Source organism: Triturus cristatus, chromosome 8 (assembly GCF_964204655.1).
Source record: "Triturus cristatus chromosome 8, aTriCri1.1, whole genome shotgun sequence".
NCBI lineage: Eukaryota > Metazoa > Chordata > Amphibia > Caudata > Salamandridae > Triturus > Triturus cristatus.
In genome coordinates, this window is record NC_140591.1 from 206,096,006 (window position 1) to 206,123,381 (window position 27,376).

General features: G+C 44.5%; 1 protein-coding gene across 5 annotated transcripts in view; it reads left to right on the forward strand.

Annotated features, from left to right (window-relative positions):
* The window catches only part of PATL2 (PAT1 homolog 2), a 443,602-nt gene that overhangs the window by 372,785 nt on the left and 43,441 nt on the right, over nucleotides 1-27,376 (forward strand). For all 5 annotated transcript variants that reach the window (XM_085621371.1, XM_085621372.1, XM_085621370.1 and 2 more), the window contains one exon: nucleotides 19,592-19,732. In XM_085621371.1, coding sequence (XP_085477497.1) covers nucleotides 19,592-19,732 — 141 coding nt within the window. The remainder of the gene's footprint in view (nucleotides 1-19,591; nucleotides 19,733-27,376) is intronic.

Here is a 27,376-nt window from a genome sequence, read left to right on the forward strand (position 1 = left end):
CATCTGTCCTTGAGGTAAGTGAATGGTTTGTCTAGGATGTTGCCACTACTCTCCATAGCTGGGAAAATCAAAATGGGCTATTAATGCATTGTAGTTAGACCTGCCATCCTTGGTGTGGAGTCCACCAAACATTTTGCATTCAGACTTCTTGTTTTTGCTGGCATCTGGACTCCGCACACTTTACCACTGCTAACCAGTGCTAAAGCACTTGTGCTTTCTGCTCAAAAGATCGTGACATTGGCTTATTCCCAATTGGCAGGTTTAATTTAGTTATAAGTCCCAAGTAAAGTGCACATCACGTGCCCAAGGCCTTTAAATTAAATGCTACTGGGGGGGGCGCTAGAGGGCGCACAGCGGTATGGCTGCCTGCTAAGACAGCTCCGCCAGTCGGGACAATGAACTAGAGCAAAAACCGGCATGCGGGCGTCCCAGCAGACCGCAAAGGCGAAAACACAAGGTCGGAACAGCATGGCAAGGTGTTGAAGTGAAGAGGCAGACTGGTAGTGCCGCAGAAAGGTATAAACGAGCGAACTGGGGAAACGGCCTGGTTGAAGTGATCGGAGGCTGACAAGATGGCGGCGCCCGGTGACATGCCCTAACTGAAATGAGCCCGTCCAGCGCAAGGAGGAAGTGCGGAAAAGGCATTATGGAAGCATTATGGAAGCCCCGCGGTGTTGAGACTAAAGCTCGTGCTGGGTGGTTACGGAGAGCCCCAGAGGGCTACACTGCAAGAGTGGGGCTGCGAGGTGCAGCGGGAGTGACCCCGGACATAAAATGGCGGCCGCCACTGCTGGTCAAGGAGGGGCGAGGTCAGGCATGGACCGACTGCCGTTAAGGCGCCTAAAGCCCGAGCTGCGCTACTGGAACATTTGCAAGTTTAGAGCGTGGCTGCTGAGCGAAACTGGAGTGGGCATAAATGGAGGCTGTCATCGGTGGTGGAGGAAGGCCGGAGGTGGACCGGCTCTGCCGCTGAGCTGCCCTTTGCATAAACCGCGCTGCTGGGTACGTGTACCGCGCTGGTCTCAGGGGGTGATAAAGTGGCACTGGTCGGCCAGGTGGGACTGGCAGCGTGTACGTGGTGTGGAGCTAGCATCTGAAGTGCATACATGGGGGCGAGGAATCGCTGTGTTGCTGCCGCCCGATAAGCCAGTGCTGCCAGAAACTGAGGTAAAGGAGAAGCGCGAGCCAAGCTGTTGATGGCAAAGGGATACTAGAGAGGCGTGACATGGCGTACTGAGGTGCTGGGATTGTGAGGCGCGCTCTTGGTCTAGCTTCAAGTGAAGCCTTCCATTGCTGGTGACGTGCCGGATTGGTCAAACTGCGGTGGTGATATACGCGGGGAGTCTGTTGTAGCTGGAGAGAGGAAGAGTCCGGCGGTGAGGGTGCCTGGCACCGCTTTTCTGAGCGACCGGTACGGTGGTGGCAGCGCCTTGCACGGTGGAGTACCAGTGTGTCGTAATGGGCAAACAGGACAGAGTACAATCTAAACTGCCTTTCGAGGCGAAAAAGTCCACGAAGGGTGCGTTGGCAACCTCTGACGCTGGAATGGATGACACGCCGGAGGCACCAGCAGGTATGGAGGGCGCTGTGCAGGCCATTCAACAAAGCTTACAGGATATTCATGGTAAACTGGACTCCATCACACTACGGGTGGACAACATGTCTGCTAAGCTGGATGGACACGGGGAGCGGCTTGTGGAAGCTGAGACTCTCATTTCAGCGATGAATCGCATGCCACTGCCCAAAAATGTACGGATATGGAGAGGTTGCTGGATGTCATCAAAACCAAGGCAGATGATTTAGAGGCAAGGTCGCGCCGCAATAATGTACGTATCGCGGGAATTCTGGAATCCACAAACATATCGAAGATGGAAACTTATGTCGAAGAGCTGGTCCAAAGCATGTTTGGGGCAGAGAGCCTCTCCACCATCTTCCTGGTAGAGCGCGCCCACAGATCCCTGGCCCTCAGACCGAAGCCTGGCATGCCTCCAAGACCTATAGTAGCCCGGGTCATGAATTATCGGGACCGGGATGTCATCCTCCGCATGGCACGTGAAAAATGCCAGATCAACTATCAGGGTAATGCTCTGGAGTTATATCCGGATTTCACTGTGACAGTGCAGCTAGCGCGAAAAGAATTTAACCCGGTCAAAAAGAAGCTGCGGGACTTGGGGATTGAATACGCTATGCTCTATCCTGCACGCCTGAAGGTGACACATGAGGGTCGTGCGACGCTTCTTCAGACGCCTAAAGCTGCACAAGATTTTATCAAGAGGATCAACAGTAGGCGTAAGGAGCAAAAACACGTGGAACAGAGCAGAGACTCGGACTGAAAGCTTGCATAAGGGAAGGTAACACATGTGGAACTGCTGGCATGGACGGCTGCGAATGATGTTCATGCTGGGGGGTGTGCATCGGCTCCTGATGTAAATGGGGACTGTATCGAATTCGGGAGCAGACCGCAGACCCAGGGCAGGCGCTGAACTGTCGCAAATAGCCTGGTGGCGGGGACGGTTCGTGATCCCCCCTTCTGTTCCAAAATATGGGTGTTTCTCATGTTTCATTTCTTGCGGTGAAGTAGCTTGGGAGGAGGGAGATACGGTGTGTTTGATGGACAGGGCACCCCTACTGTAATTATATGGAGAGACAAAAGGCAAACCAAGAAACGGTTGTTGATCTTACTGTTCTGGCCAAAATGTTGTAAAGTATTGTTTCGCTTGCATCACGAATGTGTACCCGACTACGTCCATTAGATTGGATTGAGTGGTGTGCTCTTGGTGGACCCCCCGCGCGGGTGATCCCCACATCAAGTTAGGTTATGTTGTTTTGTTTCAATGGGATCTGTCTTTGTGGCATAGTTGGGTTGCTGAAGTGGGTGGGGGGTGGAAGGGATGGAATTGGGGAATGTTCAGTAGGCCATGGTGCATGAGAAGCATTGCGGATATCCAGAGATACATTGAGCGGCACACTAAGGATGGTAAGTTCCTGGGTACACAAAGAGATATTAGTTGCACGCAAGTAGACGTTACAGCATGGAAGAACTGGGCACATGATGAATGAGGGACAGCTGCGTAATAAACAGTAACATTTATTGACATGGAATGTGAGGGCTAAATAACCCCAAGAAAATTAGGCACATATTGGCGTATTTGGAGCGCCACCACATAGATATTGCATTACTGCAAGAGACGCACCTCACACCCACATCGACTAGGTCTATTGGGCGTAGATGGGCGGAGACAGTCCATAGCTCGTCCTACTCCTCGTATTCCAGAGGGGTCATGATCCTGATTAAAAAGGGGTTACACTTTGATGTTGATACTGCATTAACGGATGAGGTGGGGAGGTTTGTTCTTATAACGGGCAGGCTACGGGGGCAAAGACTGGCATTGCTTAAGACATATGGTCCGAATGTGGATGATCCTGACTTCTATCACACACTGTGGAGCAAAATTAGTAATTTGCCCGATATTCCATTGATTTTGGGGGGGCGACTTTAACATAGCACTGCAAGACGGTTTAGATAGATCGGACACCACGACTTAACCCCACAAAAGGGCCTTGGGGAAATTAAACGATATTATGATTGACAGGGGTCTTGCTGATATATGGAGGATAAGAAATCCCGAGAGTAGGGAGGCAACACATACGTCAGCGGTTCATAACATTTGGTCTCGTATTGATTATTGGTTGGGATCTGATGATATAATGCTATGGACACGAAATCAGTGAGTCATTTACCCAGGACACTATCAGACCATAACCCGGTCCTGCTCACATTAGTTCTGCCACATTATGTGCCACCCCCGTTTAGTTGGAGGTTCAATGCGATGGCACTGTCTGACTCACTGTATTCAACTGCCATAAGTAAAGCTATTAAGGAATACTTCGAGCTAAACGAGCCCACCACGGAGGATCCTGGGTTGTTATGGGAAGCGTTTAAAGCCACCATTCGGGGGATTTGTATAGGAACTAGCGCAGGCATACTTAGATATATACGTCAACAGATGGCTATGCGTGAAGGGAAACTACGCGCATTGGAACGCGAGTAGGAACGAACGCAAAACATTAAAACATTAGGTGACATCAGAACTATCCTATCTGAATACCAAACATATGCATAAGATGAGCTTAAGTATATATCTCGGTACAAAAGGGGGTGGTGATGGACGGAGCATCAGAACCAATCAAACACTCACACCCAGTCAACAGATCTGGGTTTGATCCATCACCGTTCTTTAGCCCACTCTGCCACCCCAGTTCAGACATGGCCATATGCAAATCAGTCTGACCCTGTGCCTCATGGGAACAGTCCAGCCCGAACTGCCAAGCCATGCCTTCCCTGGACCGGAAACAAGCTACCTAGGACCGGTTTCTGGCATTTCAGCCGTCTTCAGCCAGGTTTGCTTGAATCCAGTGGCAAAGTGAGCAAGGGACTCGCGTCTGAGCATACCCTGTCAACTATGGCGAACAAAGCGGTACAAAAGGGGCTGGTGATGGACTTTGCCACTGGATTCAAGCAAGCCTGGCTGAAGACGGCTGAAATGCCAGAAACCGGTCCTAGGAAGCTTGTTTCCGGTCCAGGGAAGGCATGGCTTGGCAGTTCGGGCTGGACTGTCCCCATGAGGCACAGGGTCAGACTGATTTGCATATGGCCATGTCTGAACTGGGGTGGCAGAGTGGGCTAAAGAACGGTGATGGATCAAACCCAGATCTGTTGACTGGGTGTGAGTGTTTGATTGGTTCTGATGCTCCGTCCATCACCACCCCCTTTTGTACCGCTTTGTTCGCCAATAGTTGGCAGGGTATGCTCAGACGTAAGTCCCTTGCTCACTTTGCCACTGGATTCAAGCAAGCCTGGCTGAAGATTGCTGAAATGCCAGAAACCGGTCCTAGGAAGCTTGTTTCCGGTCCAGGGAAGGCATGGCTTTGCAGTTCGGGCTGGACTGTTCCCATGAGGCACAGGGTCAGACTGATTTGCATATGGCCATATCTGAACTGGGGTGGCAGAGTGGGCTAAAGAACGGTGATGGATCAAACCCAGATCTGTTGACTGGGTGTGAGTGTTTGATTGGTTCTGATGCTCCGTCCATCACCACCCCCTTTTGTACCGCTTTGTTCGCCAATAGTTGGCAGGGTATGCTCAGACGTAAGTCCCTTGCTCACTTTGCCACTGGATTCAAGCAAGCCTGGCTGAAGATTGCTGAAATGCCAGAAACCGGTCCTAGGAAGCTTGTTTCCGGTCCAGGGAAGGCATGGCTTTGCAGTTCGGGCTGGACTGTTCCCATGAGGCACAGGGTCAGACTGATTTGCATATGGCCATATCTGAACTGGGGTGGCAGAGTGGGCTAAAGAACGGTGATGGATCAAACCCAGATCTGTTGACTGGGTGTGAGTGTTTGATTGGTTCTGATGCTCCGTCCATCACCACCCCCTTTTGTACCGCTTTAAGTATATATCTCAACACAAGGTGGCCAGGGCCTACGGTGAGGGTGGTAGACCGTGTAAAAATTTGGCGGCTAAAATCTGCACTGGACGGGCACCACAGATTGTCAGGGCGGTGCGTGATGGTAAAGGGGACCTACAATATGGGGCACAGGATATACTCAGGGAATTTCGACATGTGTATGTGGAACTGTATGCGTCGCAGCCCACGGCGTCAGTAGATGAGATTAGGGAATATCTGGATGATGTAGCGATAGCGTGGCTGTCCGACGCGCTTAGAGCTCACCTGTCGGAGCCCGTTACAGTAGAAGAGGTCACTGAGGTGGTAAAATCCCTGCCAAATGGGAAAGCACCGGGCCCCGATGGGTTTACATGTGAGTTTTATAAAGAGTTCATTGCCCAATTGGCGCCTCATTTAGTTGAAATGTATGTAAACGCTCATGACAAGCTGCTGCTGCTGCCCACGCTAAGTGAAGCTCTTATAATTACACTACTGAAACCGAACAAAGATCCTGAGTACTGTGATTCGTATAGACCATTGTCCCTCATTAATGTTGATGTAAAGATTCTTGCAAAGCTCCTAGCTAATAGGCTTCAGCCGTTAATGACCCGGTTGATACTGCCGGACCAATCGGGCTTTATGCCTACCAGATCCACAGCACATAACACTAGAACGTTGTTTGCATTGTCGCATTACCTGACTCCTATGACCAAAGCCGCTGCGATACTCTTAGATGCTGCCAAAGCATTTGATTCGCTAGAATGGCCATATCTACATACAGTTTTGCGCAGAATGGGTTTTCCAATTAGGTTTCTGCAATGGATACAGCTACTGTATACAGCACCGACTGCACGTATCAGAGTTAATAAATATATCTCTGAACCGATACCTATAGAAAGGGGAACGAGGCAAGGCTGCCCGATGTCTCCTTTATTATTTGCGCTAGCACTGGAGCCATTGGCATGTAAAATACGGCAAGGACATCACTATTCAGCTCTACAGTTTCCACAGAGGCCTCTACATATATCGTTATATGCAGATGATATGATGCTATATGTTCGGGATCCGGAGACTAATCTAAATTCATTGCTGCGGAAGTATATCAAGTTTGAACAACAATCAGGCATTAAAATTAATTGGGCCAAGTCGGTAATTATACCACTTACGGACACTACATATCCGTACCCTTTGGAATATCCAATTGAATGGCAAACGGAGCCGTTAAAATATTTGGGAGTTTGGTATTATCGGGACCCAGAGCTTGTTATTCGCACTAATTACGGAAGGGCTGTTGGGGCGCTGGAGGAAAAAATAGAAAGATGGATCCAGTTACCGTTATCATTAGCTGACAGACTAGCCATTGTGAAGATGGTCATCTTACCTAAATTATTGTATTTGTTTAATAATATACCGATTAGGCCCCCAGCTGCTGTGTTTCGTAGAATATCAGCAATGGTCCTTCGTACGATATGGGCGGGTAAGCAGGCCAGGATTGAGCTGAGAGCTCTGACACTACCGTATTCGCAGGGAGGGTTCAAAGTGCCGGATTTCTGGCTATATTTGTGCGCGCAAGCGTAATATGCACATTGTTGGTATCACCCGATCCCATTTCTGACACATGTTGCCATTGAGGAGGGAGATGCGTCACCGATCCCATTAAATGCTATTATAACACATGTTAGAGCTCCGTTACACAATCGAGATATAAACACAATAGACACAACGAACAGCGCGTGGCGAGCAATGGGCAAAAAAGCGCATAAGCTGCCATTGTATGCTCCTGCATTACCAATACATTATCATCCAGAACTGTCGGTCACGCACGAGAAAGTGGGTATGGGACTACTAAGGCAAGTGGGCATTGCCACCATGGGGGATCTGTTTAACAATGGGGCATTTCAAAAACTGGATTATTGAAATTTACATATCATAGACTACAAGGTGCCCTAAAGAAACTATACCCTTCTTTTCCGGCGGAACCGCCACCATTGCTTGCTTTACAATTTTTGATCACTACCCCCACTGCCATGCGATTAGTGTCGAAGTTCTATGTTAAGCTACAAGCGGACATAGCGTGAAACACAAATAAGTCGCTGGAAAAATGGAATAATGCATTGGCTGACCCGCTGACGTTGGAAGAATGGGAGTCAACCTGTTCTTTAACAGGGTTGTTAACACCGAATGGCAATTTACGCATGTTGCATTATAAATAACTGCATCAGACCTATTATACTCCGGCTAGACTTTACAAGTATGGGCTGAGGGACGACTCCCTTTGCTGCCACTGTAGAGCGGATGTGGCGGATTTCCTTCATTTGGCCTGGTTCTGTGATGCAGTGGCGGAATATTGGGGGAAGGTCACGCAGATGGTGGGTTCCATGGTGGGAATGGATATTGAATGTCCAGTCCGAACCTGCCTGATGGGGCTTATGCCTGCATTGAGGGCTACTAAGCGTAAATTTTGTGTAATTGCAATACTTCTGGCCAAAAGAAGAGTATCGCTATGTTGGAACAGTAGACAGGTTCCCACAGTTAAACAATGGATTCATGATCTAACATATTGTAAAGACACTTTGAAAACGTATGAGGAAGAACTTCCTAGTGGGTCGAAACCTAGAGATTATTGGCAATACTTGATTAACTATTTACAAATGTACCCAGTCAATTAATTATCCATTGCAACTATATTATGGACTAAGTGTTTTCGATATTTCTTTAGGCACTGATTACTGATGCTGAACTGGAAGATGGATGTTGTTGTGTCATGGCCTGGTTGTTATTTGTATGTTTCAACACTGGATGTATTTCAAAAATGCTAATATAAAAAGAAAAAATTAAAAAAAATTAAATGCTACTAGTGGTCCTGCAGACCAGATTGTGCCACCCACGTCAGTAGCTTTTTCAACATGTCTCAGGCCAGCCGTTTCAGAGCCTTTGTGCAGTTTTACCCTACCGTATGAACCTGGCACACACCTACCTTTTTTAATAAATATAAGTCACCCCTAATGTAGGCTCTAGACATCCCCAAGGGAAGGGTGCAGTGTATTTAAAAAGTAGGACATGCACTTTTAAGTATTACATGCCCTGGTATTTGGAAAACCTCTTAAATTCAATTTTTCACTACTGCAAGGCCTATTTCTCACATAGGATAACATTGGAGTTGCCGTATTACATTTTAGAAGTGTAATTTCCAAAAGATAAGAGATAATTGATACGTTTGTCTCTGGAATCCTAATTTTAAATCCTAACTTATGGTGAAGTCAGATTTTAAATTACACAAACTCTGAAAATGCCACCTTAAGGAAGTTGATGTTTTCTTGCCTTACCCATTTGGTGCCTGCAGCCTGTCTCTGGGTCACATGACTTTATGTGGGTGACAAGCTGGGCTTTGAGTATTCCTTCTAGGCAGCCGCACACAGAGGGCGCTTAGGCGTGGCAAGATGGGAAGGAGGAGCTGGGCCCAGCCTCACACCTGAATAGGTTGTGTCCTGTCTCCACACAAAGGGCTGCATACCCCCCTGTACTGAGTCTGGAGACAGGTCCAGGAAGGCAAGGCATCTGTGCACGTCAAAGGCATGCCCCTAGAAGCTTCATCCCAATTCAAAGGCACAACTGTGTATAAAAGGAGAACCTCAGAAACCACCTCTTCAGTGCACTTATGGACCTGTAGATACTCTGGCAGGAAGAACTGCCAGCTGCTACAAGCACTGCCTTCCTCCGATGGACTGCTGCGCTAAAGGAACTTCTGCCCTGCTGTGCTGAACTGCTGTCCTCTTGCCTGGGAAAGAACTACTGGACCCTGTACCATGTTGAACGCAGGACCCCAGAGTGGTTCAAAGGACTAGTTTACTGGCCTCCTAATCTGAGCCTCAAGGACATAGACTGCCAAATCACTCCTAAACTAGTCTTTACCGGATTCCTGACCCCCAAGTGGTACTTCTCAGTTCCTGGACCCTTGGTGTGGCTCTTGAGCTCTTAAAACCAAGCTTTTGGGCTGTTCATGACTACGAACATGCCGTTCTCGCCAGAACCGTGGCGCTAGCTTTGAAAATTTAGCGCGTTCTGCCTTCAGCCAGTCTATTTCCACAGCAGCATTGACAGCCCGCAGGGGACTGCCAACGAGCAGCTCTAGCCAGCCCAGCCTTCTCTTTGCACCATACAGACTTACCCCTGCAACACTCTTTGCTCCTCATGACCCCCTCATACATGAATGGGACTCTTCACACAAAACTTGAGAAGGTAAACCTTCAGTGGGGCTAATCTGGGACTGTATCTGATCCGCACTCCATTGCAGTCAGCCTGAACTTTTGACTTTGACCTGATCGATCATGACCAGATTTTGGTTGGCGCTTAATTCTTTTACGCTTTATATAGCAGCTTATTTTAAAACATTCATAACTCTGGTTCTATTGATTTGATTTGTCGTTTTGTTCTTGTATTTATTTATTTAGCTCTATTTGTCTAACCTGGTGTAGGATCTTTGAGTGGTGTTTCTTACTGTTTTACTGTTTGAAGTGTTGCACTAATACTATACACATTGCCTCCAAGTTAAGTCTGAGTGCTGTTCCTCATGCTAACAGGGTTGAGCACAAGTTAATTTGGGGGTTGCTTGTGCCATTATAAACGACAACTAGCCTGACCTACAGTACACCTGATACTGAGAATGCGACACTTGAAGGGTTTCCAATTCCCTCGGGAGTGTGTTCCCTATCACTACTCCGTGTCGTGGTGTATCAAATTTAAAATGTTATCAAACCATCATAACGCCAATCCCACCCAGGAGTGACCAGAAAAAGTGTGGGAAAGGAGAGAAAGCACCTCACGGTAGTAACACCAAGGGGGTTGCTGGCTGGTTCTCGCCGGCACACCCACTTATCATAGGTTGCTTTCTCTCCATACAGAAAAAGAAAGTGTGCATTCTCTTGAAAAAATCTCAAACCCAGTGAAGTAAGGAAAGATGGTAAAACTCAAGTGTAAATGAACTATCAGTGCCTAATGTCTTTGGAAGTGCCCATTGGACCCCTGTGAGAACATAAAAGTATAATTCTCACCATTAAAAACCGGTGAAGCTTACTAGCTCAACGTAACTTTATTAGGTGCTGTAAGCTTCCCCAATTAAAATGGTTTCAGTCAAACCATAATCAATTTTCTAAAGCCAACCTGTTTCGTTGCTGAACAGTCATGCAACTTCTTCAGGGCTGTTGGGGTTCCAAATATAAACTTCACGTGAGATTCACATCAAACCAATTGGTTGCGAAGTCCCCTCGTACCTGCAACCGTCTTAGACTGGCACACGCGTCCTCCCATCACGTGCCCCTGGGGTGACTGCCCAATGTCTAGCCCCCCCCCCTGCCACGTCCCACCGGCGTGTGTGAACTTCTGTTGCTTGTGCCATACCTGGGCTAAGATTGTGGTGACCAGACTCTCACTCCAGTGAATCAGTAACCCAATTTCTGACAATTGCTTTTTTCTTTGTTTCTCACTCTACACTGCCAACAAAACGCATACTATGTTTTGGTGCAGGGTAGACACATGAGACCTAGAGGAAACATGGCAGGTGTCTAGTTGTTTAAAATATTGTTGAGCTTTGGAGAGCAGTGATGTGACCTATTCCCTTTAAAGTTGCTAAACGTGTATGTAGTTTGAAGTTCTATTTGCATTCACTAGTAATGGGAGTGGGTGTGTATCAACTTTGTTGAAGGTTTCCCAGAGGACCAACACCTCTAATGCACAATACTTGTTTATCTTGCATGACAAAGTATATAATTGTTGACACAAATCCTTCCTAACAGCAGCAATTCAAAATAACAAGAGTATCTGTAATGTTTGAGGAAACTCATTCTAAGGTCTTAAGTCGGTTGTTTTCTCCTCATCAATTTTAAGACATCCTGGTGTTGGCCTATACTTAGTTACAGGCAATGCACTTAATATGCAGTATGTATACTTAATTGTTTGTGCTGATTGAAAGAGTTGATTTCAGGTGCAGTTCTTCATTGGGGTTGGAATCTCTGAAATGGATAGCTCTCCCATTTGTTCGCTTTACATCAGCTTAGCAACTTCCATTGACAGTTTTCATTTGGCTATTGAGGCATGTTGACTAGGTAGACTGGAGTAGGATAGATGTGAGCACTGCCTGATACTAGAGTTCTTGTGTCCCTTGTTTCATAGGTCATTCTAAGTTAGACAATTGCTTTCTGCCTACTTGTGCATTACAAATAAACAATGCGCTTTATTGGAATAAAAGATTACTGCTATTGATTTATTTTACTGCGGTCTAGTGGTTAAATATTTTTGCTCTGACGCAACAGGCACCAGCTATGAATAGCCTGCGTCTAGGTTGCTTTCAGATAAATAAGGGAGGCTAATCACTTTTTAATGCATGCTTTCAACACAATTACGACCTATGGCCTTACATATTACACTTTTTTCTTTTTTTCAGCATTATTCATTATTTCCAGTAAAAATGTGAATGCGTTCTTATGGGATCCAAGATGGCTGCCATGTATTTGTTTTACTGCAGTCTAACTATTGATCTTTTTTTACTTGGATGGGATAGGCACCAGCTGTGTATAGCCCGCATTCAGGTTGCCTTCTGATAAATCAGAAAGGCTAACAGGGCAACTCCGTTTACGAACAACTCCCTAAAAGTACAATCAGTTGCTGTTTGACATCTTCTGTTAGTAAGTTATTTTTTTATTTTTATTTTTATTTTTTGAGTGAGACACGGGTACCAAGAGTATAATTTAGGCACAAGATAACAGAATGACTTATTTGAATACATCAGAAAAGAAAGCAGAGAAATACAGATTATGTATTAGAAAGCCTATTAAGTACTACTATGTGCAATAAACGAAAGTAAGAAAATAGGGAGATTAGGGTACCATCTGGAATAAAATTGAACAATTTTATAACGCAAAGAAAGAGGGGGAGGGGAGAAAAAAGAGGGGAATTGGAAAGGAAGACAGAATAATTATCGTATTAGTGTGAGGAGGGATAAGATTAATGTATAAAAGGTAACCGAAGTAAATCAGAGTTGATTTTTTTTGGGTTAAGATGAAACAGTAGATATTCTATGTTCGTCACATATACAATTCCACCATTGTAACATACAAATTTGGGAAGTTATCCTTCCATCAGGAAAGAATAACTTTAAATGCAAGAGCAATAAAAAGATCAAGTAACTTCAATTTAAGCCATGTATCATTAAAATCAACAGATAGGGAACCAAAGAATACAATATGAATTGATAAGGGGACACAACATTGAAAAATCTTGGAGCATGTAGCCCACTTTTTGAACATTGGAACACTAGTATATCAAATGAAGAAGAGTACCATCTGAGGAAAGACCGGACCAACAGAGATGACAAGGAGTCAAATTTATGAATGAACACTGGTGTCATAACTTCTCTATTGTATAGAAAAAATAAAGATTGGGTAATAGCAGCTGTAGAGGTGGAGAACATTTTTAACCTATCCCATTTTGTAGCTGAGAGAGTGATGGAGAGATCTGGCTCCCAAGCAAGTTCAATTTGGGCTTTTGGCCTTTCAGAAATACTAGAGGATAAGAGTTTATAGATAAAGGCAGCTTTAGGATTGGAGTCAAAAGATATATTGTGCAAAGGAGTTGGGTAAGTAAGAGGGGCGCAATTGGTTGGAAAGGGTTTGGTTGTGATAAATGATTAAAGTGCTTGTGATAGTTGATTATATTGGGAGATCTAGGAAGAGGGTAGATCATAACATTGTTGTAATGTGTGAAAAGGAGTAACAATTATTAGATACAAGTTGGTGAACATATAAAGTATTATTTTCTTTGCAATGTTTAAAATAGAATGATTTGTGGCAGAACTTAATAAACTTATTGTACCAAATAGAAGATGCAAGGAAAGCTTGATAAAAGTTAGAACCATCTATATATATTATCAAAGGTACAATTGAACATAAAACAGATATCATACAAGGATAAGTCATGTAACAGAGAGCGTTCGAAACTGATCCAACTGGGAATCAGAACATCATGGTGTTGACTATTCAGAGCATATGCTTGCCTAATTAAAAAAGCAGTGTAGTACAACTTAAAGTAAGGAAGTCGTACACCGCCTTCATTTTTAGTTTAATTAATTTAGACAAAGCGATATGAGCTGGTTTATTATTCCAAAGGAATTTAGAACAAATGGAATTGATTTAAATAAAATAGTAGTTAGGAATTTTGAAAGGTAACATAGTAGGAAGTGAATAAGTGGTACAATCATCATTTTAATAATATCCAACCTGCCCCACCAAGATAAATATAATGGAGACCATGAAGAAAGTAGGTTTTGAATTTTATGTTTTAAGGCAGTAAAATTTGAGGGATAGTAGAAGAAAACTACACGCCAAGATATTTAATGTTAGACGGACACCATTTGAAGTTGGTGTCAGCGAACATGAATTGGAAACTAATTGAATTAAGGGGTAATATTTCGGTTTTAGAAAAATTTAATTTATAACCAGATATTTTAGAATCTAAATCAATTTCCTGTAAAAAGGGAGGTAAGGAAGTTAGGGGATTGGAGAGATAAGCAAGAATATCATCTGCATAAGCAGATAGTTTAGTTTCACAAGAATATAAGAGAAACCAGTAATCAAAGGATTGTGACAAATATGTTCAAGGAAGGGTTCGAGACATAAAAGAAATAACAAAGGAGAAAGGGGACAACCTTGCCGTGTACCTCTATGTAAATTAAAATAATGTGATACCAAACCATTAACCGAAACACATGCGCGGGGGGTCAGAGTACAACAATTTAATTAGATGAAGTTTGGGGTCAAAGCAAAACCACTGAAGAGCTTTAAACATGAATTGCCAATTTATGCGGTCAAATGCCTTCTCAGCATCGAGGGAGAGAGTGACGAAAGGATAAGAATAATTTTCCCCCAAAGCAAGTACATAGAACATTCTGGCATTTTCTGAGTAAAGCCTACCCTTAATAAAGCCAGATTGGTCAGGTTTGATGCGTAAGGGAATAAAATCTTTCAATCTCGAAGCAAGTATTTTTGTAAAACATTTGCAATCATAACTAATTAAAGAATTTTGATAGTTTTGGCAAAGGGAGCGGTCTTTGTCAGGTTTAAGGAGAATGACGATAAGGGCATCAAGAAAAGAACCTTCAGTCTTAGAGTGGAATAAAAAGGAATTAAAAAGTGCAATTAAATGTGAAGCAAAAAAGAAGATATAAGTTCAATGGAAAAACCATCCAGACCAGGAGCATTAGCTCTTTATAAAGATTGAATTGCATCAGAAATCTCTTGAAGAGTAATATCCTTTTCCAATAGGGCCGTAGCTTCCAGAATAGGGCGAGGAGAAGGGAGACCATAAAAAATAGTGTCCGTTGTAGTGGGATGAGTATCTTCTGTATAATGTATGATAAAAAGTCTGAAATGATCAAATTGTCAGGATCCAAATGTAGTAGTGTTATTAAGGGTATTACGAAGAGGACCAACGGTTTTCCTTTCTGATCTGACTTTTAAGTAATTGGCCAATAGTTTCCCAGTTTTGTTTTGTTCCCCCATGATATTTAGATTTGATTTTGAGTAGAATGTTACAAGAATCAGTGGTAGCTAACTTGTATAAATCGAATTTAGCCCTGATTAGGTCTCAAAGATGGGCGGAAGTTTTGGAAGTATAATATAAATGTTCCAGGTTTTTAATATGGTTGAGTGAGGAGAGGTACTGTGGATTCTGTTTTTTTTTTTTTTTTTTTTTTTTTTTTGTTTTTTTTTCTTTCTAGCGGTATATGCGATGGTAAAGGCTCTGAATGAGGCCTTGAAGGCATCCCAATTGTGTACTGAGGTGTCTGGTTTATTGAGGTGAAATAATTCTTGCCTATAAAATAAGTTTGATCTGATTAAAGGGAATTATTGAATCCCCATGTAGCATGTTTTGAGGTAGTAAGGGACAAATCAAGAGAAACAAACAGGAGCATGATCCGAGATTGGCTCCATTTTTATCTCTGAAGATTGGAGCGAGGGAAGTAAGGGTTTCGAAATTAAAAACATAATCAATCCGGGACATAGTATGGTGAACATTAGAATAAAACGTGAATTCACAGTCCTCAGGATTACTAGTTTTCCAAGCATCATAGAAGAGAGAGGCAATAGCAGACTGAAATGCTTTGAGATTTATCTGGTTTAAATTTACAATCAGATTTCCTATTGGAGAATGGGTGAAGCCAATTGTTGAAATTGCCAGCAACAATTTTAGGGTTAGTAATTGGTGATCATTTTAATTTAATATTGTTCCAAAAATCTGGGTCAGATTTAACCAGCCCATAAATTTAAAAAAAAGTAACAAGCTTGTTGTGAACCGTGGCATGAAGTATTACCGATCGTCCACTCGCATCATTTTCAGTAGATACAATTTGTAAGTTCAAAGATTTATGGCAGAGGATCACAACACCGCCCTTACAGTTAAGAGTGGGGAAAAACAACCTGGTCCACCCATTGACGCCCGAGTTTGAGAGATTCAACGTCATTACAGTGAGTTTCTTTGTAAAAAAAACCGATCTGAGAATTAACTTGACCCAGACCACGAACGTTCCACGATACATTTAACATGGTTATGTTTATGTAACAAGGGTATACTCACAACGGTGATGAACTGCAAAAAACAATAAAAACAAACATTGATCATAAACAGTAGATAGCAGAATAAAACTAAGATTGTACAAAAGCACATAAAAGAAACTCATACGAATGTAAATGGAAGAAAGGGGAAGTAAGCAAAGAGAGGGTGAGAGAAGGAAGGAAATCCTAACCGGGAGAGAAAATGAAAAAAGATTAGAAAAAGAAAGAGGAAGAAGAGACGGATCAAGATCAGACAACGTTTTTCTCTGGCAATTTTAAGAACATGCATCAGGTCGGTGAATTCTCGAAATAGCATAATTATGCCACGTGGTTTGCTTGAATGAGGTTGAAGACGACCAAGACGATGAGCTTGTTGGATATTGAGGGGAGTTGAAGATTGAGAAGGTCAGCCAAGAATTTCTTCAATAAAGCAAGGAGATCTGGACCTTCGATGTTTTCGGGCAGACCATAAAGACGAAGATTGTTCCTTCTGTTACGGTTTTTGAAATCCTCAGTGTGGAGTTTGAGGTAATGGATTTCTTGTTCTAGCAACGGTATTTTAGTAGTTGCGTTGTGTAGATTACTTATGCGTTGCTCCATTTCGGACATTTTACCTTCCATGTTAATCCATGGGTCTTCAATCAATTGTAATTTGTCATTGGTGGTGACCATGAACAGTTTTAAAGCACGACGTTTCTCAAAGATAGTCTAAGACCGGGTTGGAAGAAGATTGAATTGGCGATGTAGGATCATTCTTAACTCTTTTCGGTTTGGCGCCAGATGAAGGTGACTTTGTGAGGGAAAGGGATTTGTTAGCCATCTTAATGAGATAAACTTAATGCCAAGGAGTAAGATGATTTTGAGAGGAGAGATCCTTCCCATAAATTAGATTCGCAGACTTGGTAGAAAACGAGTAGGAGCAGTTGAAAGGAAATAAAATTGATGCCAGTCAACAGCAATTGAAGGCAAGTAGTAGAAACGAAGATAACATGCAGATTAATAGCACCAGCCCAGAGGAGTTATCACAGCACCAAATGCTTATTACGTCAAGGTGAGGTAGATTGGCGGCTTCCTCAGCTTCTGCACCTCATGATAATAGGCGTACAAACTTAAGTATGAGAGACCTCATAGACAACGGCATTCACATTGATGCACATGCATGAGAAAGAGAAGCGGGATCAGTTGACAATGAAAGGAAGAGGCTCTGCAGTAGCAAAGAGGTCAGCAAGCATTCCCTTGAACAACAAAGAATCCGGTGATGATGAAAATAAGGCATAAGAATGCCAGGGCTGGAATCACTCAGACATGTCCTTATAGAATAGTCATCTCATCCTTCTCAAATAGTGAGCAATCAGCAAAAAGAAATATGGTAATTAGTGCATAATTACAAGTGTGCCAAGACTGCCACAGCACTGGTTTTCACTTTGAGAAAATTACTTCAGTCGAGATGGCGCCGCGCACACAAAATGTCGGCCGCCTGTGACTGGAAAAAGTAAGTTTTGGCAAATTCAGCCGAAAACAGGTGCCCCGCTCTCATAAGTGACAGCAAACGCGAGCCGTATGCTGCCTCTAAAGCGCAAAGCAGATTTATGAAGCGGTCTGTATCCTCATTCAAAACTCCGCGATGTACCAGAGCTCACGCAGAAGCCGCCATCATGTACGGCACGGTAGCCATGCCCCTCGTTAGTAAGTTTTCCTTGACAGCAGGTTTTATAACCTTGGTTTTCAAGTTCGAGAATACACTTTGAATGATCACGCTGCATTTTGTTAATTTTAGTACTATCCATTAGTGAAGTGTCCTTAATGATTGATTTATTTGAGGTGATCTTATTCCTCATTCTCAAATTCTTTATGCTTCATGTGTTAACATTGGATATTGTTGTTGGGTTTGTTTTTTTAACTACGATTTACATTTGTTTGAATCTGCAGTGAATTCTTCGAATGGGAGTTACTAATCTGTCTTCATACACTGACTTTGAATTCTTTTATTAGGTTTACAGATGTTTGCACCTCTTGTTTGGTATTTATTAGTTTAATTTCTGTGAAAAAAAATTGCTCTATGGACTTGCCTCCCTCTCAACGTTTCTCACTGCATTATGCGCCTTAAATTTATTTGGTGGTATATTCTTTGATCACAATAGGCTAATCACGCCTTAAACAGGCATTTTTCTTTTATGTAGCTTTCTTGAGTTTTTTATTTTAACTTTGTTGGGTCATTTTTTGTATCTCTGCTTAAATCATGCTGGTCCTGAGGATGGTCTTGTGGATTGATACCACTTGAGACAATCATCGAAGCTAAGCCCACCTCTCTGTCCCATCCTTTGATTTCACCATTAACGCTGAATTTATTACTCATTACAACTGGACATTTTATATTCATCTTCTGGAGAGGGGAGTTTCTATACATTGACAAATGTAATCCTGGAACGTGTAGTACAACTTATATAGTGTATATTTGGATATTTTTGTATTCTCAACCCGGACTGTATAATTTGTGAAAAGTTTGCTTTATGACTCATTGATGCAGCTCTAATATTTTACTTTTTCACTAGATTAATTCCATTCAAAAGACTTGAATATAAATAACAGATTTTGATTCTAGATGCTACTATGTGGCCATCCTAAACACTTATATTGTGTATCTTGGAATAAATGTTCTTGTCGGCAGTTTACCTTTCTAATACTTGTTACAGCATTAACTTACCAGGTTGAAAAGAATGAGATGGAACATTCTTTTGTGAATCTACTTTGATTGGGTTGTTAACAAACGTACCCTGATTAAGTCTAAATTTGCATCTGCTTTTAATTCCCTTCGGTGGTAGTAGGTGCAAAGGCAATCTGTCTGATCACTTTTTAGGAGTGAAAAGGTACTCTGAGCTTTTGTATATTTATTTATTCAAAGGAAACATTATCAGAACACTATCTCTTATTGTAACCGGAATAGGAGTCATGGTAATGTTGGAGAAATCTCTCAAGAAAATATTCTCAAACCAGATTTGTTTTATGTACCCTTTCCTTCAAAAAGTGACCAGTACATTGATGCTCTCCAGAATTTAACCTGTCCTACAACCTAATTAAAGTTCTGTCCTTACCACAAAGTATGTTATGAAATGCGTATGGGTAGCTGGATAGCCTACAACTTCAATACTTGGCAGAGGAAGCTGGTGTCAAAGATATACTCTGGTCTTTATTTCATATGCTTTGTGAAAGAAATATAATGGTTCAGGGAACTGAGATCCCTCTTTGTGTTTTTTATATACATATATATAATGCTTGTATTTTCCAATTTATGATAGTGAAATGGTTCTTGAAATCTCTGTAGTGTCTATAATGGTAATGATGGCTATCAAACTAATTCCACTGTGGAAGTCTCCAGTACTGGGCAATACCAAGTGTTTCATGCAAGTAATAAATACTTCATAAAGCTTTTTTTACATGGCCTTGTCACTCCAGACTCTGATAGCTATATATAGTAAAATTGTCAATCACATTTCATGCTGAGAAGCAGCATAGCTTATTGCATCTTTATTTGTAAATTTAGTCCCTTCCAGTTCTCCATCCACCATTGACAGCTGTGATCAGCAAACTTTCCTTCAGTGAGCTTATCGGTGTCCTCCAGGAATTGATCAAGCCTCTACCAGATTCGGAGGGTCTGCCTTTAACCCAAGCCTTTCACAACCAGGTAAGTTGCATCAAATTTCCTAAGCATATTAATGTGCTGACACATTTCGCAGTTGTTGTGTAACTGATACTTCGTGGAAGCAAGTTTGGGGAGATTTTGGTTTTTTCAAATTTATTTATTTACTCATTTGTATGGTGCAGCGAATCCTCCCCAAAGGGATTTCTCAGCGCCTGAGAGGGGGACACCAGATGGGCAGTAGAGTTTAAAACAGCCAGGTTTTGAGTAGCTTCTTGAACCGTGCAAAAGTAGAGCAGGCACGAATCTCCTCCGGGAGCTTATTCCAATGCTGAGGGGCAAGATGAGGAAAAAGCCCGGCCACCTATCTCGACCTTTCTGAGTACAGAGTAGAGAGCGATTACTAGATCTTAACTGCCGTGTTGGTCGGTACAATGCAAGTTTTTTCTTCAAGTAAGCAGGGCCGATCCCCTGTAGAGACTTAAAGACCGTACATAACAATTTAAAGATGGCCCGTTTCCTGATGGGGTGCCAGTGCAGTTGATGTAGGAGTGGAACAGAGGGCGTACGTGCTGGCTTATTCAGGGCTAGGGGAGCTCCCGTATTTTAGACCACCTGCAGTTTTGATGCCAGGTCTTCTCTTATTCCCATAAGTCATTGCCATAGTCTAGTCGACTGATCAAAAGCGAGTGAATCGGCGACTTCCTGGCCGCAAGAGGGATCCACAGGAATATTTTCCTAAGCATCCTCATTGTTCCAAAGCAGGTGCCCGAGAGTGATTTAACATGTTCTTCCATCAACAGTTTGTCGATTCTGATGCCTAGATCCTTCGCACATTTCTTTGGGGAAGGTGCCGCTCCCAGTTCTGAAGGCCACCAATCCGAGGTCCACAGCTCTTTTGCTGTCTGAAATAGCAATATCTCGGTTTTTGTGGAGTTCAGCTGAAGGAAATTCTTCCTCATCCAGCTTGCTATAGTGGACATGCAATTTTTGAACTTTTGCTTTGTTATTGTGATATCTTCCTCTATAGGCATTATCCGCTGTGTCGTTTGCGTAAGATATTGTATCAAACCCGCAACTTCTGATAATGCCAGCAAAGGGAGCCACATATATATTAAAGTGGGACTAAGGATAGATCCCTGGGGAACTTCCTTGTCCACCGTGGTCGTTTGAGACAAAAGATAGTCCAGCTGAACACATTGTAACCTGTCCGACAGATAGCTATGGATCAATTTCAAAGCCATGCTTCTAACACCAATCCCTCGCAACCTATCTAATAGGATACGATGAGAAATGGTGTCAAAGGCGGCTGAGAGATCGAGAAGGACCAGCATCGTAGGGGTTCCCTTGTCCAGCAACATCCTTATGGAGTCAATAACCTCCGGGAGGGCAGCCTCTGTACTATGAGAGGCCCGGAAACCGGACTGGGAAGGGTCCAATATGTTTTTTTCCAAATAGTCGGAAAGGTGCCTATTAATTATAGTCTCCAGGATTTTTGAACAAGGCAGAAGAGAGATCGGCCTATAGTTTTGCAGATCATTCGGGTCAACCAATGCCTTTTTAGGCAGTGGTTTAATGCGTGCATTTTTCCACTTATGGGGAAATGTGGCTGTGGCTAGCGAGTTGTTATAAACTTCAGCTAGCACATCAGCCAAGACCGGAGAAAGTTCTACTAAAACTGCTGGTGGGACCGGGTCCAGTAGGGAACCTGATTTTACGTGCATGATTAATGAACCCACTTGCTCACTCATTAGGTCAGGAAAAGATCCTAGACTAGGGGTGGGAGCCTGCTGTGTAGGATCTTCCTTGTCCTGTGTCTCTTCCGACCCAAAGGAACGATAAATTAGATTGATCTTGTTGGTGAAGTGGTTGACTAAGTCTTCACATAGTTCCTGGGTGGGTGGCAAGGATAGGTTGTTAGCACTAGGGTTCGTAAATTCCTTCAAAATCTTAAAGAGCTCCCTCGGAGTTGATAGCTTTTGCAATTTTGAGAGCCCAGGTGTGCCCTTCTAGCTGCATTTCAGCTAGTTAGGTATGCCGTTCGATACAGGGCTTCGTCTGGCTCAGATTCAGATTACCTCCATTTCCTTTCTTTGGCCCTGCAAAAGGGTCTTTTCTCTCTTCAGAGTATCCGAGTACCAAGGCGCAGGGGCTGCCCTCTCAGGCATCTTAACCTTTTGTTAGCGGAGCAATAGTCAAGGGCCTCTATAATGAGTATTTAAGGTTATGCTTTTGAAAAGATCTGCCTCTAGTTTGACCAGATAATTTCTATTTTTCCTGCTCTCGTGGAATCTGGTAGTATGCATATCTCCCCACTCCCAAAGCTCCTGTTTTTCACTGATGTTGATTAGCCATAAACTGGTGGTTAGCTGGTGTACGTATTCTGAAACACTAATCTTTGCAGCAATACAAGCAAAGGTAGAATAAAATGTGCTTATAAAATGTAATTCTCCATGTTCAATATAAAGATTTGTTCAAATGGAATCCAGTTTAAAAATGGGTGGCAAAACTGAACATTTTTCCAAGTAATGTAGAAAAGAAAAATATAGCCTTTTATGATTATTTTGAGAGTTCACATCAATGTGGAGTTGCTTCTAGTGCTATGGAAAGAGGAGGCTGTGGTAAAGCGCACGTATGAAGTCCTAGAGGGAGCCATCATGTCAATTGTCAATAAGGAAAATGTCCTGATTAGAGGCCAGTGTCCGTCTAAACATCACTTGTCTAATCCCATCTGAGATGGTACAGAAGAATCCCTTAGGCTGGGGCATGCAAAAACCTAGCCACAAATTGCTTTCTGATAGACACTTCAGGTTATTCACCTTTTGAATAGTCCCCAGGTGTCCGACTGGATCTGGAAACTTTTCAGCAGTACCTCTGCTTGCCGGTATGTGGTGCTGTGCGCCTCTACACTGACACCATTCCTCTCTGGAAATGTGAGTAGCCTATATGAGCACCAACCCAGCACACTGACAACAGTTCCTTCCTTTCGGGGCCAAGCAAGCTCTCCAAAGCTCTCATCTCTTTGAGACCCTTACAGTGATCAAAAATTGCTTTTGATTCATGCAAGGGACAAGGCACCTACCAAAATGACAGGTTTTAAGTCTTGTAATGACTGTTGCAAACAGATGTCTTTGACAAATAATTCTCATCAGATTACCTTTGGTGCCTGCAGTCCAACCGTGACTAAAAGGCCTACAGTGACTGAGCATCAATGAACCCAAAGGCCATACGAGACCACAAGGTGTAACACTACATCTCCAAGCACAGGAAGTTTCAGCAATAAGACCAGGCTAAGCTGAAAGCTTGGTCCTGGTCATGTATGCGATCCAGAAATCAGTTGTTGTAGAGGTTGGTCTTTGTCTTGATCAAAGTCCTCTGGTAAGTCAAATCGAAAAAAACCATATTTAAGCAGGACTTGGCCCCTTCCTGCCATTCACTCTCCCACAAGAAGGTGTGGGAGCTCCTGAAGTTGCTGGATTTCGGAGATTGTTCCACAACTTGTCCCAGCACTATGAGTGTTTCCAGGGCCGTCCGCCATGCCTAAACAGATCAGAGTTTTGCTAGGCTATGCTCACAACTTTTGGATACTTGCTGACTTCCTCTGTCTCACCCACTGGCCCCACTAATCCGAGGTTCTTCACCTGCATTCCTGCCGGTGGGTTCACCCATAGTGCCAGCTTGACCCTTCTGACCTCACAACAGGGCCCACTCTGGCTTCAATCTGGGCAATTTGCCGCCAGCTCCATGGTCCACGCTGGTTCTCAGTACTTTAACGTGGACTACATCTATGCTGGAAGATGAGGCTCCAGTTTTCCTCTCTGATGCAGAGTCTGCACCAGTTTGACCTCGAATGAGGTTGTGCTGGACTGCTGTAGAGGAACAACTTCCTCTATTAGATCTGCCTCCACAAGGACTAATGCACTCCCTGCATTCCCTGTTCTGCACTGATTCGGACAAAGACTACTATGCTGGTGATGGGATTGGCCGACCATTTCACAAGAAGAATTGGTATGATGACCTACAGGACACTAAAGTCCTCTAACTCCCTTGAGTTGGGGATCCGCTCCCCCCTAGCCTTGCCACTGAGGAGAGTGCTCCTTATGCCAGGCTAATGTTTAGGGTAAAATGTCCACTGAACTCCTTCTACATTTTTATGAGGCTCTTACAGATACTTTGGGGGTGTGGGTGAAACCTTGCTATACCCCCCTCCCCCGAATCCCCCCCCCCACCTCCCAGTCAACCTCCAGATTACATGACTCCACCGCTCTGCCCCTTGCTGTCGGGACCCCACAAAGCTTACCTTCCGTTTGTGAAGCGATCCCGCAGGGAAGATATGAGCAACCACCACTGTCTCCCTTACCCTAGAAAGGATTAAGTACTGACCAGGTTGAAGAGGGGACTGGGGGAGGTAGCCAAATAGGGGTGAAGACTGCCTATAGGGAGGCCTGACGGACACGCCCTCAGGTGCTCTTAGAGTCTTTAGGAAAACACCACCTGTGAGAGAGAGCAGATGGGTAACACTCAGCTACTGACATGAATCCTGCACAACAGACAACGGATGCAAGAACAGTGTAGTCACCTGGGGCGCAGCGCCTAGAAGGTTAAAGTGTTGTCGGTCTAGGGCTGACCAAGAAACCAAGCGCTCCCATGCGAACAGTCGGTAAACAGAAATTAAAACAAGCGCTCCTGCGCGCTCCTGGAAACAAAGGAAAAACTGCTCCGTGCACCTGCACGAGTCGCTGAAGTCAGGGGGGATGCAAGTGCACCTGCGTGGTCCATGAAACATAGAAGAACGGCTCCGTGCACCTGCATGAGTCGCTGAAGGCTGGGGGTAAGCAAGCACTCCTGCGCGGTCCTGAGATTAAAGGAAAAGCGCCTCTGCACCTGCACATGTCTTGGAAGGCTCGGGGTAAGCAAGCACTCCTGCACACTACGGGAAACAAGGGAAGAGCGGCTCCGTGCACCTGCACAAGTCGCTGAAGGCTGGGGGTAAGCAATCGCTCCTACGCGGTCCGGGAATTAAGGAAAAAAGCGGCTCCATGTGCCTGCACAAGTCGCTGGGGGATTGTGGGTGCCCTTGCGCGGTCCAGGAAATAGCTCCGGTTACTGGCTCCTGCGAAGCTCACAACGTTAATACGAAGCGCTGTCTGGGCCGGAACTGCCTTCAGTTATGCGGTTCTCCGCGGAAGCGCCAGTCAGCTGGTCGATCGACTGCTTCCGTCAGAGGAAGGCTAGACCGCCAACCTGCCCAACACGTTCCAGCAGCAAGGGGGCAGGCGCGCACTTAACACACCACGCACCAGCCATACAGTGAACAGGGGATCATGACACTTGCGACCTGGCATTTTTCTCTCAACAACCCTCCCCTGAAAGCTTAGTGGTACAAGCTTCTGCAAGCAGGAAAACCCCAACATACTCCAGACTATCCCCCCTCCTCCAGTGGGAGCCGGTCGGAAAAAGGTTTGTGTTTTTCATCCACCAGCTTGACACTAGATCAGTAAATGCTAGCTGCCTGCTGGGGAAAGGTTTCTATGACCTTTGGGTTTTGGTAACTGAACTCCTTCCACATGTTCCTGAATATCTGGGACCGGTCCCCACCTAGGCCATACAGGGCAGTTGTGACTTGGACAAGTTGTTGTGACTTGGACACTACCGATTCTACGGGGAGGGGGGGCATTGGTACCAGTATCTCACTTCATTGCGGTCGTTCACCAGTTTTTTTGGGGCGATATCCCGTTGTCCTTCATGAACTTGCTGTTCGTCAGGCCTTGCCTGTTGATTGACAAGGCAGACTCTGCTCTCGAGTGGTTCAAGGAGAGCAGGGCCACAGTACTCTCCCTGGGCTTACTTGCCCCACCTCCTGCATCAACCCTACTGCTCCTTGAATGCCTTTGTTCTGAGGTTCTCCATACCACCAGCCAATTCAACCCTCACAAGGCATCCAACAGTTTCACTGTCACAGCTGTACTGCCCACTGCCAATGCGGTTAAGGTCAACAGGAAACACAGCGCTTTACTCCTCCCACAGCCCCACTTGCCAAACCCTTTATTGTGCCTTTAGTGTCCTGCCTCCCACTGGGTGGCTGAGCTCCACTACAATTCTTGCCCTGTCAGTAGGCCATAACTTCATAGCGTGTGCCCTGCAAATTGTTCTGAAGGGCTATGCCCTTCCCACCTGCTTCAACTTTCTGGTGCCCAAGAAGGATGGAGGCCTTCATCCTATTTTAGATGTGCCCTCTCAGCGCCTTCCTCTGAAAGGAAAAATTCAAAATGCAAATACTTTTCCAGATCTGGTCTGCCCCGACCCTTGAAAAAGGATAATGGTGTAGCTCCAGGGCTCTTATTTTCAGATATCTGTCCTGTAGGGCCATCAGTGCTACCAGCGGTTCTCAGTGGGACAGGAGCCTTTTCAGTTTGCGTTGTGGTCCCCTTTGGTTTCATCAGTCCTTCCGTAGTGATGGTGGTAGTAGCTGCACACCTTTGGAGTTCAGGGCTTCCAGTCTTTCCCTATCTTGACCACTGACTGTTGAAGGAGGTCTTGCCCCAAGCAGTTGTCTACCACCTCCTGACTATGGCAAACCTCCGGTCATATTTGGAGTTCACTAACACACCAAAGTCACACCTGACTTCTTCCCAGGCATTCCTCTTCATCTGAGCCATTCTAGGTACTGGTAGATTTCATGCCTTTTCCCCAGGAAAGAGAGTCCAGGACATCAGGCTATGATCCTGATCTTTCAATCTTGGCTCTGGAATCCTACTTGTGGAGTATGGCAGGTGCTACTTACTAAAGTCTACAAAAAAGTGATCGAATGCTTGAATTAATCAGTCTATGGTAATTACCTATTCCATTATTTTGCACACCGTCACATCAGTTTGGACCCAGCTATATTCAAATCAGTCTTGACCCTGCTCCAATTGGAACAGTCCAGCCCAAATCTGGTTCTCCCTAACCTGGTGCTAAATGCAGACTCTAACGTGGGATCAAAGGTCTCAGTGGGCCCAACATCAATGGGAATTCTCAACCATGTTCAGATTTCAGACAACTGAAAAACATATGCAATGGTGATTGCTGGGCCACAATTGGCTCAGGGCAAACCCCTCTCCCTTCCCCCAAACCGAACTGACAGTGGTGACGGATTCATCACTTCTGGGTTGGTGTGACCATCTGTGGAGGTGGGGGATCAGAGGCCTCTGGTCTCCGGTGGAGTACTGACTCTCTATCAACCTTTTGGAGCGGAGGGCCACCTGCTTGGCATTGAGCCAGCCTTCCATCCCTCAAGGGAAAGCTGGTACAGGTGCTCACAGACCATCTCACTGTGGTGTGGTACTACAACAGGCAGGGTGGGGTCAAGGACCCTGTGCTAGGAGGCCCTGTTGCGCTGGAAATGGCTGGACCACTAAGGAATCTTCTTGTTGGTGAATTGGAGTGCTGGGATTGTTGAATGCCAGGGCAGATGAGCTTATCTGTTGGCTTGTAGCAGAACATGAATGGCAACTACCACCCAGGTGGTGCAAAGTGTCTTCCTCTAATGGGTAGTGCCCTGGCTCGATCTGTTCTCTAGCGCTGCGAATATGTAATCTCCACATTTCTTTGGGGTTTACGCATCCACATTTCTATTCCACAGACTTCTTCTGCCTTGAGTAGAATTAAGGACTTCTGTATTTCTTTTTGCTGATACCACTCCTGGCC